Source organism: Balaenoptera acutorostrata, chromosome 4 (assembly GCF_949987535.1).
Source record: "Balaenoptera acutorostrata chromosome 4, mBalAcu1.1, whole genome shotgun sequence".
In the NCBI taxonomy this organism is placed as follows: Eukaryota; Metazoa; Chordata; class Mammalia; order Artiodactyla; family Balaenopteridae; genus Balaenoptera; species Balaenoptera acutorostrata.
The window spans coordinates 31,621,504-31,635,041 of record NC_080067.1 but is presented as its reverse complement, the minus strand read 5'-3'; the positions used below and the strand labels follow the sequence as shown (position 1 = coordinate 31,635,041).

The 13,538-nt window shown below is 35.5% G+C and overlaps 1 protein-coding gene across 2 annotated transcripts in view; it reads left to right on the top strand.

The window, feature by feature from the left end:
• PLOD2 (procollagen-lysine,2-oxoglutarate 5-dioxygenase 2) overlaps positions 1–13,538 on the top strand; it is a 107,170-nt gene that overhangs the window by 59,689 nt on the left and 33,943 nt on the right. For both annotated transcript variants that reach the window (XM_007188096.2, XM_007188095.2), the window contains exon 7: positions 870–967. In XM_007188096.2, the coding sequence (XP_007188158.2) occupies positions 870–967 (98 nt within the window). The remainder of the gene's footprint in view (positions 1–869; positions 968–13,538) is intronic.

The window sequence follows — 13,538 nt, the reverse complement described above, 5'->3', positions numbered from 1 at the left end:
TAGGTTAAAGGTAACTGGTAATGAGACATGTACACTGTGGAGTGAGTGTGTGTGCGTGTGTGCATGCCTATATGTGTTTTCCTGATAGACATGTATCTTGATAAAAATACATTAACACATTAAATTTAATTAATTGATACATTAAAAATAAACATACATTAATGCATTAATACTTCACAAATTAAAAATACATTGCAGTTCAATACAGTTCTTCAAGGCAGTTCATAAGTAAAAAGATTCTTAGAATGGAAGGCATTTAGTTTGGAGTGCTCTGGAAATGTGAGGAAAGGAACTTGAAAACAAAAAAAAAATGTTTCTGCTCCCATCTGACTTGTATATTCCTGGAATTTACATTAGGCCTGATTTTCAAGAACTGGAAATACTATCAGTGATGGCGAGTTGTAGAAACCTAGCTTATGCCTGGCAGTATTCTATTTGCCATACATATATTGTTATTATCTTTATAATAGCCTAGAAAAGCAGGCAAGAATCCCATTTTATAGATGAATAAGTTGAGACAATAATTTAATTCATCTGGGATTATGTCACTCTCAAAAGGCAGAGGCAGTATTGCAAAGATGCTTTCCTTCCACCAAGACCCCTTGGTGTCTTAGCACCTCAGTTTGCCAGCACCAGGTTGGAGAAAGTCAGGTGCTCAGAATCCGTATCTGTGTCAGTGTTGTCCTTCATTTTGGATATCTGCTGACTTGGAGCAGGCAAAGTTTCCAAAAGTATAGCACATGGAATAGCATGCATGAGAAATTTTATAACAAAAACAAGATGTATAGATAGATATATATACATGTATATGTATATATGAATACATGCACACACATTTTAAATTACTAAAATCTGTCTTTTTAACCCAGATGAAGTTGTTCTGAAATTTGAAAATGGCAAAGCCAGAGCTAAGAATGTGTTTTATGAAACATTACCAGTGGTGATTAATGGAAATGGACCCACCAAGGTGAGTCACGGTGACCTTTCTCTGTTTCCTTATTTCTTGGAGATAGATTATGGAGCAATATATAGAATGACTTCTCCTCCTCCTCCCCCTCCTCCCTGTCTTCCCCCTCCCCCCCTTCCCCTCCCTCGCCTCCTTCTTCCCCTCCCCCTGTTTCCTTCTCTCCCACCTCTTCCTCCCCCTCCTCCTTCTCCTTCTTTAATATCTTTAAGAGGCTTGGTAAACAACAAGATCCTACTGTATAGTACAGGAACCTATATTCAATATCCTGTGATAAACCATAATGGAAAAGAATATTAAAAAAAAGAATGTCTATATGTGTATAACTGAGTCACTTTGCTGTACAGCAGAGATTGGTACAACATTGTAAATCAACTACACGTCAATAAAAAAAAATTTTTTAATATCTTTAAGAGGTTTTATTTTGGTGCCGACAATTTACTAGTTTCATCTTTTACACACTGTATTATCTGGTTTCATTTAGATTAATCAAACCGATGATTTTTCCTCAGCAGATGGACAACTTTCCATTCTATTTGTAACACATTTCAGTTTAGTGTTTCACGTAATAGCTTACTTGAGAGTGAGCCACATTTCCCTCATACAGAGTATCCTCTCTGAATAAGAAATGTTGAGGTTTATAAGGGATCATTCGTTTCACCTGAGTCACCGTTGTCAAAGTTAATAGCTCTATTAACGTTGGGGTGTAACCGTAGGCCCAGAGTGCTTCCTCTTGCACTTATTCTATAACAAGGTTGATGGATTATAGTTGATAAAGATATAATTTGTCTAATGAAATTTTATGTGCTTTTGGAACATGTATAATTGAGCTTGCTGACAATGTTACTGACTGCAAAATTTGTAATAAGATTGTATCGCCGGAATCCAATTAAAATAGAACATGAATTGTTATATGTATATATAAGTATACATACACGTATATACGCACACATATATACACACAAACATACACATATATGTTTAGTAATACAGTGCTTAAAACAATGTTCTGAGATACTAAGATGATGCCTGGCTTACTCATAAATACCTAGAAAAGAGATTACCAGATAAATTTGCATTGTGGGAAGAGAGGATGGGGAGATGGGGTCTGCTGTTTCGGTGGAGTGAGTAGCCTGAATTCCAATAAAAGCTATCTGCGTGGGAAGACATTCAAGGAAAAGCCCACACTGGCAGCTTTTCCACCGTGAAAATGGAGGAAGTAGATTCCCCTTCTCTAGTTAATCTTTCCACCTTGCTTTTCATCCCATTCCAGCCCTCCTACAGAGCCTTCCCAGTGGGCTCCTTTTTCTGTCTGGTAGCAGTTTTCCCAGCTCTAAGTCTCTCCTTCTCATCAGCATTTTAAAGACCCTCAAGCCTTTCTTATCCTAGAAACCCAGCCAACACAAACTGCAACATCCTTTTCAATCTACCTTGCCTCCCAGCCTGTCTGTCTTTGTCCCTCCCCTTCACAGCCACACTCTTAGTAGAGACAACTCACTGCTACCACTATTCCTCTTCCCATCACCCCAGGAATGGCTCCTGTCAAGGTCTGTTGTGACATCCTTGTTGAGTAGTAGACACTCATCAGCCCTCATTTGTCTTTCATCCAAAGATAACATTTGACGATGTTCATCCCGTTTGGTCCAATTTGAAATACTTCCCTTTGCTTCCATGATGCTCTGCTGGTTTGTCTGATAATTTTCTGGCCTTTTCAGTCTCTCTCTCTCTCTTTCTTTTTTTAATATACATTTTAAAAATTTAACACTCTGTGTGTGTAGGGGGTTTCAGGGGTCGGGTGATCCTCTTCCTGCATTGTTTTAGTTAAGTGTTCTGCAGGTGTCTGTCTGAGACATCTTTCCTTTCCCCAGCTACACGCATTCTTAGGTAATCTGCTTCATTCCCAAGTCAGCAGCGCTGATTATTTTCAAATCCTTGCTGTAGCGCCTGTCTTTCCTGAGCTCTGGGTGTGAATACCCAGTTGTTGGATTTATCTGTGTGTCATACAAGACCTGGAGGTCAGGACCTTCAGCTCTGCCTCCTCTTCCACCCACTTGATTAACCAGAACCTGGGTTTTGTTTTGACTGTATTTACCTCCCACTCCCAATCCAAGAGACATCCTTTCTAGCTCCCGTGCATGGTGGTTTGTCTAATTTGCTTAGAGTCAAGAGCAACCTCCTTAGTTCAGGCCACCTGCAGCCTCCCGCCAGTAGCAATCACCCACTAGCAGTCTGGAACTAGACTATTCTGCTGAAGCAGAAACCCAGTTACATTACTCACCTGTGTTATGCCCTCTATAGACTTAGGTATGAAGTTCCACATTCTCAACTTGGTTTTTTTTTTTTTAATTTTGCTTCTGGTTTAGGGGTCCCAAGTCTACCATCCTACCTACTCCCCCACCCCTGGCACTGTAATATCTATACAGAATATCTCATTCTCAATAATTCTCTCCCTCAGCTCCTGCCATACTGAGTTAATCTGAACTTTGCAAATGTTTCATGTTTCCTCTGTCTGCAAGTCTTCTGTACATGCATTTCACTCATTCTGGAGTACTCTGACCTAATTCCCACTTGCTGTACCCATCTACTAAGTGCTGTTCATCTTTTAGGTGTCAGCTTTGCTTTACTCCTTAAGTCTCCTGAATGCCTTTATAATATCTGGAACTTTGTCCATCACAGAACATAATACCACACGCTGGACAGGGATGGAACTGAACTTTTTTTTTTTTTTTTTTTGTCGTCTCTTACTGGGTCTTTAGCCTAGGAATTACAGAAATCATATCTATCCTGTTCACTTTTTGTTTTGCCAGGGTCCAGCACATGTGTAGCATATATTAGCCTTTCAATAAATTGTGATTGAATGTCCGAGTCTATAAATAATCTAATGACCTAGCATTATTCTTGGGAATGGTGAGGTAGATTTTTTTCTGGCAGGGCAAAATAGTCATAAAATTTCTGTGGGGGGCTTCCCTGGTGGCGCAGTGGTTGAGAATCTGCCTGCCAATGCAGGGGACACGGGTTCGAGCCCTGGTCTGGGAGGATCCCACATGCCGCGGAGCAACTAGGCCCGTGAGCCACAACTACTGAGCCTGCGCGTCTGGAGCCTGTGCTCCGCAATAAGAGAGGCCGCGATAAGTGAGAGGCCCGCGCACCGCGATGAAGAGTGGCCCCCGCTTGCCGCAACTAGAGAAAGCCCTCGCACAGAAACGAAGACCCAACACAGCCATAAAAATAAATAAATAAATAAATAAATAAATAAATAAGCAAATCTTTAAAAAAAAAAAAAATTTCTGTGGGTTCCTGTAACTGTCCCATGGCAGATAAATGGACTTTTACAACTGGACATCTATAACTAAATAGTGTGCTATTTCTCCTTGGTAATGTAATATTTTAATCAAATTTAAATGTCTTTAAAGAGGGCGCTTGGTCCCAGAATTTAGTTATTGTGAGTGAGGCCTGATATTCAGTGATTCCAGTGTTTTCACTGATTTCTTCCAAATTTCCAGGATAATGCTGATAGGAGTTTTACAAAGCGATTGAAAGACTTCTCTTAAGAAAAGAAGCTCTAGTCCTCAGTCATTTAGAAAGACCTGTGTGTACTAAGAAATTTTAAGTCTTCCAAGAAACATTTTCAGTTTGGGTTATCACTGTTTCCGGCATTTCAAGCAGTATGATGATCCTATTATATTTTCTGTGACATGATCTTATGGTTCTATTTGGCAATAAAAATTAAGTAATTTTTTATTGTAAAAATTATGTTTGGTATAATATAAAATTTGAGAAAGGATTATATAAATAAGCATTCAACTAATGCTAATACTTTATTTAGGAATATGTTAAAGTTAAATAATATCACATTTTCCTCTATGTTCAGGATAATGAGGAAAGAAAGCAGATTACTCTTTTTAGATATACCCTTTTTATTTAACCATCATAAAAGATGAAAGGATTTTTATATGATATTTTATAATTTAACTTATTATTTTATGTACTAAGAGATGATTATAATGTCAGTAAGCCATAACCTTAATCCAAATGTTAACATTTAAGCCATTTGTTTTCATTTAAAAGTGTACATAGTCTGAAAAAACTATACATAATCTGTAAATGATAAATTGTTTATAATGTGTTTATAGACCAAAGTATGTAAAGGTGAGTTTATTTCTTAGTTACTTTCTCTAAATCTCATGCTATTAGGAAGAACAACTTTTAAATTATAAACAGTTTTAAAAATCACTTATAATCCCACTACCCTCTCATATTGTTTTCATTCATAGTTGCTTTCAGTATTTATATCCTTGTGGTATATAGATATGAGCATTCATATTTTTCATTTGTTTTCATAATGGTGTATAAACAATTTTGTGCTTTTTAATTATTTTATTTGAAATATGTTTTAAATTTATTCTACACAATTATTATCATGCTTGTCTAGATGCAATCTAATATAAATCAGTTTTTAGATAGAAACCGTGACTTCTGGTTTGAAGTTTTACTTTTTATTCTTGAAACTTATTTACTGTTAGTAACACATCATAAGATGCTTATTTGAATACCTAACTTTTTCTTTTAAATATCAGTCATTATGAGATTGGCAGTATTTTTATACAAACAAGTTAAATGTAAGAAGAGCACATCACCTAATTTGCACATGAAAACAAGTCATTTCTGAAACAAATTTGATTTACAATCTAAATAGAGATCTTAATTTTGTGCATATAAACCTCAATGCTTGGGTCACTATGACCTTGAATAATTGGATGATTTGAAAAAAAAAAAAGAAAAAAGGAAAAAAAGAAAAGATTCATTTGGAAAAGTTTCTCTGCCAATGACATGACATCACCCTTGGAAACATTTTGATATTGTGAAAGAAGGATCAGGAAAGCACTACCACCTAGTAGCCGGGGACTGCCCGGAACAGCCTAACTACATAAACAGTTTTCTGGACTTTCCAGAGCTGCCAGCATAAATGTCTGAGATTTTTAATGAAGAAAACAGACATAAATGGAGGGTGGGGGTGATGGTAACCTCTGCGTGTGTGACGAGAGATCTAAAAGAGGGAGGCTTCCAGTCTTAATGATCTATGAAAATCAGATTTAGGTGAAAAGTAGAAAGTAGAAAAGTTATATTATAGTTTTAATTCTGAGAAAGCTATATGTAATGCCTTCTATGCTCTAACCTTTTAAAAAAGATATTGATCATTTTCATATTCACATAGGGATCCTAATAGACTGATCAATAATTCATGACATAAATATTTAATTTCTTATGAGATTTCTGAGATGAGGAAAGTGCCAGTGTTTATATATAGATGGGAATTTTAGATATGTCCAAATCTGTGGGGGATTTTTTTTCTTTCTTTTAAAAAAGTTCTTTCCCAGGATATATAAAACACCAGCCTTTAAAAAATTGCACACTAGCCTTTTAAAAAATTCCTGTTAGAAATAATGCTTAATAGAGAATCCATTTTCGCATGAATCTTTTTATTTTCTTCAAAACCATAATATTATATAGAACATGAATGATTAAATTAATGTTTGCACTGTAGTTTGACAACAGTCAAATTTTTGTTTTTGTTATAGAGGCAAATTCAGTTGGCCACATTGACTCTTGAAATGTCATTAATGAATGTCATAACTACATATTTCCTGCCTTGTATTGAATAATTTGTTTCCTGAATTATCACGTAGTTCAAAAGGGATGTGAATGAGTTATCTTTTCCACGTCTTATGATTGTGCTGTACAGAATAATGTAACTGTCTACAATATCTGTAAAACACAAAGGTTTTCTCATTGTAATTAATACGGTACTTGTTTCAATAGCATTTGCTTCAGTTTTAGTACAATAGAAATATTTGGATGGAATACCAGATATTTGAGAGGAATTGGATAAAATGGTACTGGACTAATATCCTCATCTATTCTATACCATAACATCTCTTTTAGGGTCTTAGGAAGCTAGAAAAAGTCAGTTGGCACTTCTGTACATTTTTGACCATCATATTTAATGTATAAATATTTTTTTCTTTTGAGTTCGTTTCACATTTGCAGTGAAAAATTAATGATTATATAAACATAGTGAGGATTTTAGGTGCTTCCTTTTAACAGTAATATAAAATTACAGCCAAAGCTAGTTTGCTTCAGCTTCACTGTGTTGAGGTGAGATAATTATAGTTTATGACAAGAAATAATAAAAAAATTAAAAACTATAACTGTTCCTACCACTACAGGTATTAAAATTGCAGTAGAATGTGTAGTAATTTTTTAAAGAAGATTGGCAGAATTTTCCCTAAAATATTTACACTCTAGGTATATTCAAGATTTTTTTTTTTGAGGGCTCAGAGCATCTCTCAGTGTGTTTACCTCTCTCTGTCATCCATCTTCCCTCATCTTCTCCTAAACCCAAAACACACACAAGGACTCAGATTTTACATATAAAATGAATGCCAACAGATGCTTAAGGAGAAGGGGAGATAAGTCACAAAGGAGATGCTGTGAGAGATCTGGAAAGAGTAGGTAGGGAAGCAATATTGTACTTTATTTTTTTTTCCTTCCAGTCTTACAATTGATATACAGCACTGTATAAGTTTAAGGTGTATAGCATAATGATTTACATATATCATGAAATGATCACCACAGTACATTTAGTAAACGTCCATCATCTCATATAGATACGAAATAAAAGAAAAAACAATTTTTCCTTGTGCCGAGAACTCTTAGAATTTATTCTCTTAACAACTTTCATGTATAACCTACAGCAGTGTTAATTATATTTATCATGTACATTACATCCCTAGTACTTATTTATCTTATAGCTGAAGTTTGTACCTTTTGATCACCTTCATCCAGTTTCTTCTCCCCTGCCTCCTGCCTCTGGGAACTGCAAATCTGATCTCTTTTTCTGTGAGATTGTTTGTTCGCTTGTTTGTTTTTGAAATGTTGCCTAAAACACCATGTTAGTTCCTGGTGCACAACATAGTGATTTGATATTTCTATACATTACAAAATGATCACCACAAGAAATCTAATTATCATTTGTCACCATAAAAGATACTACATTATTATGGACTATATTCTCCACACTGTTCATTTCATACCCATGGCTCATTTATTTTATAACTGCAAGTTTGTACCTCTTAATCTCCCTCATCTAATTCTCTCACCTCACCACTCCCATCCCCTCTGGCAACCACCTGTTTGTTCTCTGTCTATGACTGTTATTTGTTATGTTTGATCATTTGTTTTGTTTTTTAGATTACACATGTAAGTGAAATTATATGGCATTTTTCTTTCACTGTCTGACTTATTTCACTTTGAATAAAACCCTCTAGGTTCATCCATGTTGTTGCAAATGGCAAGATTTCATTCTTTTTTATGGCTGAGTAATATTCCATTTTATATATGTATCACCATTTCTGTATATATATATTTTTTATTATGTTAACAGCTAACTTTTTTTTTTTTAATTTTGGGTTTATTTATTTATTTATTTATTTATTTACGGCTGTGTTGGGTCTTCGTTTCTGTGTGAGGGCTTTCTCTAGTTGCGGCAAGTAGGGGCCACTCTTCATCGCGGTGCGCGGACCTCTCATTATCGTGGCCTCTCTTGTTGTGGAGCACAGGCTCCAGACGCGCAGGCTCAGTAATTGTGGCTCACAGGCCTAGTTGCTCCACGGCATGTGGGATCTTCCCAGACCAGGGCTTGAACCCGTGTCCCCTGCATTGGCAGGCAGATTCTCAACCACCGCGCCACCAGGGAAGCCCCCACCATTTCTGTATATTAATATATTCATATATTGGTGGACATTTAGGTTGCTTCCATATCCTGGCTATTGTAAATAATGCTGTGAACATAGGGGTGCATGTATCTTTATGAGTTAGTGTTTTTGTGTACTTGGAAAAAATACCCAGAAGTGGAATTGCTGGATTATATGGTAGTTCTGTTTTTAGTTTTTTTTGAGGGACCTCCATACTATTTTCCATAGTGGATTCACCAATTTACATTCCCATCAACATTGCATGAGGGTTCCCCTTTTTCCACATCCTCACCAACACTTGTTATTTGTTGTTTTATTTTGATAATAGCCGTTTTAACAGATGTGAGATGAATATCTCATGTGTGGTTTTGATTTGCATTTCCCTGAGTGATTAATTATGTTGAGCATCTTTTCATGTGTTGGTTGGCCATTTGTATGTCTTCTTTGGTGAAATATCTATTCAGGTCCTCCGCCCATATTTCATTGGGTTGTTTGTTTTTCTGATGTTGAGTTTTATGAGTTCTTTGTATGTTTTGGATATTAACCCCTTATTGGACATATCATTTGCAAATATCTTCTCCCATTCAGTGGGTGGCCTTTTTGTTTTGTTGATAGTAGTTTCCTTCACTGTGCAAAAGCTTTTTAGTTGGATTTAGTCCCATTGTTTTCTTTTGCTTTTGTTTCCCTTGCCTGAGGAGACATATCCAAAAAATATTGCTAAGATCAGTGTTAAAGAGTGTACTACCTATGTTTTCTTCTAGAAGTTTTATGGTTTCAAGTCTTACATTTAGGTCTTTAATCTTTTGTGAGTTTATTGTTGTATATGGTATGAGAAAGCAGTTTGATTCTTTTGCATGTAGCTATCCAGTTTTCCCAATACCATTTATTAAAGAGGCTGTCTTTTCTCATTGTATATTCTTGCCTTCTTTGTCATAGATTATTAACCATATAGGCATAGTTTTATTTCTGGGCTCTCTGTTTTGTTCCATTCATCTATGTATCTGTTTTTGTGCCAATACTATACTGTTTTGATTACTGTACCTTTGTAGTATAGTTTGAAATCAGGGAGCATGATACTTCCAGTTTTGTTCTTCTTTTTTCAAGATTGCTTTGGCTATTTGGCATCTTCTGTGGTTCCATATAAATTTTAGGATTATTTGTTCTAGTTCTGTGAAAAATGTCATGGGTATTTTGATAGGAATTGCATTGAATGGAGATTGCTTTGGGTAGTATGGACATTTTCACAATATTAATTCTTCCAATCTGTGAGCATAGTTTATCTTTTCCTTTATTTGTGTCTTCTTCAGTTTCTTTCACCAATGTCTTATAATTCCAGAGTACAAATCTTTTACCTCCTTGGTTAAATCTATTCCTAGGTACTTTATTCTTCTCGATGCAATTGTAAATGAAATTGTTTTTTAAATTTCTCTTTCTGATAGATCATTATTACTTTATAGGAATGCAACAGATTTCTGTATATTGTTTATATCTTGCAACTTTTCTGAATTCATTTAGTAGATCTAATAGTTTTTTTGTGGAGTATTTAGGGTTTTCTATATATGGTATCATGCCATCTGCAAACAGTGGCACTTTTACTTCTTCCTTTCCAACTTGGATGATTTTTATTTCTTTATTTTGCCTGATTTCTCTGGCAATGACTTCCAAACTGTGTTGAATAAAAGTGGGGAGAGTGGGCATCCTTGTCTTCTTCCTGATTTTAGAGGAAATGCTTTCAGCTTTTCACCATTGAGTATGACAGTAGCTGTGGGTTTGTCATATGTGGCCCTTATGTTGAGGTATGTTTCCTCTATAACACTTTGTTGAGAGTTTTTGTTGTAAATGGATGTTGAATTTTGTCAGAAGTTTTTTCTGCATCTATTGAGATGATTATATGATTTTTATCCTTCTTTTTGTTAATGAGGTGTATCACATTGAGTGATTTGCATATCTTGAACCATTCTTGCATCCCTAGAGTAAATCTTACTTGATCATGATGTATGATCCTTTTAATGTATTATTGAATTTGGTTTTCTGATATTTTGTTGAAGATTTTTGCATCTATGTTCATCAGTAATAATCACCTATAATTTTCTTTTTGGTGGTGTCTTTGTTTGGTTTTGGTATTAGGGTAATGTTGGCCACATAGAATGACTTTGAAAGCATTCCTTCCTCTTCAGTTTTTTGAAATAGTTTGAGAAGAATAGGTATTAAGTCTTCTCTAAATGTTTGACAGAATTCACCTGTGAAGATGTCTGGTCATGGACTTTTATGTGTTGGGATTTTTTAGATGTTTGATTCAATTTCTAGTAATGAGTCTGTTTATATTTTTTATAACTTTCTGATCATTCTTGGAAGATTGTATAGGCCTACTTCATTTTATTGCACTTTGTTTTATTGCACTTCACAGATACTACGTTTTTTATAAATTGAAGGTTTGTAGCAACCATGTGTTGAGTAGTCTATCAGCACCATTTTTCCAACAGCATTTGCTCACTTCGTGTGTCTGTGTCAGATTCTGGTAATTCTCATAATATTTCTAACTTTTTCATTATTGTTGTATTTGTTATGGTGATCTGTGACCAGTTAGCGGTTATGGTGATAAGTGATCTTTGATATTACTATGTAATTGTTTTGGGGTGTCATGAACCTCACCCATATAAAATGGCAAACTTTAATCGAATATTGAAATGATGACAAATCATTTAGAATATTACATAAATGTAGTTTTAAAGCAGAGACATGGTTTGAGAGGTTTACTCCAAATTTGAAAAGAGTTCTGCTGTGGGTGAAGTGCTATTAAACAACACTGCATGCTACAGAGAAATAATTTGTGAAAGGAAGAGTCAGTTGATGTGGCAGACTTCATTGTTGTCTTATTTTAAGACATTGCCACAGTCACCCCACCCTCCAGCAGCCACCACTCTGGTCAGTCAGCAGCATCAGCATTGAGGCAAGACCCGCAACCAGCAAAAAGATTATGACTTACTGAAGGCTCAGATGATGGTTAGCATTTTTTAGCAATAAAGTATTGTTTCAGTAAGGTATGTACATTGTTTTTTTTAGACACAATGCTATTGCACGCTTAATAGACTACACTATTGTGTAAACAAACCTGATATATGCACTGGGAAGCCAAAAAATTTCTGTGACTTGCTTTATTTCAATATACGTTTTATCGTGGTAGTTTGGAACTAAACCCGTAATATCTCTGAGGTATGCCTGTATGTTTCTAGGAATTTATCCATTTCTTCTAGGTTGGCCAGTTTGTTGGCATATAATTGTTTGTAGTAATTTCTTATGGTCCTTTGTATTTCTGTGGTGTCCTTTTTAACTTCTCCTCCTTCATTTCTGGTTTTATTGATTTGGGCTCTCTTTTTTTTCCTGAGTGAATCTGGCTAAAGGTTTGTTGATTTTGTTTATCATTTCAAAGAACCAGCTCTTAGTTTCAGTGACGTTTTTCTTTTTTTTAGTATCTATTTCATTTATTTCCACTTTCATTATTATTATTTCCTTCCTTCTACTAACTTGGGGTTTTGTTTGTTCTTTTTCTAGTTCCTGTAAGTGTAAGGTTAGATTGTTTATTGTTTTCTGGTTTCCTGAGATAGGCCAGCCTGTATCGCTGTATATTTTCCTCTTAGAACTACTTTTGCTGCATCCCACAGATTTTGGATCCTTGTTTTTCCATTCTTACTTGGAGATATTTTTTTATTTCCTCATTGATATTTTCAGTCACCTATTGGTTGGTTACTAGTATATTGTTTAGCCTTCACATGTTTGTATTTTTTGCAGTTTTTTTTTCTTGTAGTTGGTTTCTAATCTCATGCCCTTGTGGTTGGAAAATATGCTTGATATGATTTCAGTCTTAAATTTATTGAGACTTGTTCTGTGGCCTAGCGCATCATCTGTCCTGGGAAGTGTTTCATGTGCACTTGAAAAGAAAGTATATTTTGCTGCTTTGGGATGGAATAGTCTATACAGATCTATTAAGTCCATGTTCATTGCAGCACTATTTACAATAGCCAGGACATGGAAGCAACCTAAGTGTCCGTTGACAGAAGAATGGATAAAGAAGATGTGGCACACATATACAATGGAATATTACTCAGCCATAAAAGGAAACGAAATTGAGTTGTTTGTAGTGAGGTGGATGGACCTAGAGTCTGTCATACAGAGTGAAGTAAGTCAGAAAGAGAAAAACAAATACCATATGCTAACATATATATATGAAATCTAAAAAAAAAATGGTTCTGAAGAACCTAGGGACAGGACAGGAATAAAGACGCAGACATAGAGAATGGACTTGAGGACATGGGTGGGGGAAGGGTAAACTGGGACGAAGTGAGAGGGCAGCACTGATATATATACACTACCAAATGTAAAATAGATAGCTAGTGGGAAGCAGCTGCATCGTACAGGGAGATCACCTCGGTGCTTTGTGACCACTTACAGGGGTGGGATAGGGAGGATGGGAGGGAGATGCAAGAGGGAGGGGATATGGGGATATATGTATACATATAGCTGATTCACTTTGTTATACAGCAGAAACTAACACAACATTGTAAAGCAATTATACTCCAATAAAGATGTTAAAAAATAAAAAATTGAAAACATTAAAAAAAAAAGAAAGGTCCATATGGTCTAATGCGTCATTTAAGGCCATTGTTTCCTTATTGATTTTCTATCTGGATGATCTGTCCACTGATGTAAGTGAGGTGTTAAGGTCTTCTAGTATTATTGTGTTACTGTCAGTTCCTCCCTTTATGTTTGTTAGTATTTGCTTTATGTGTTTAGATACTCCTGTGGGTGTGTGTATGTACGTG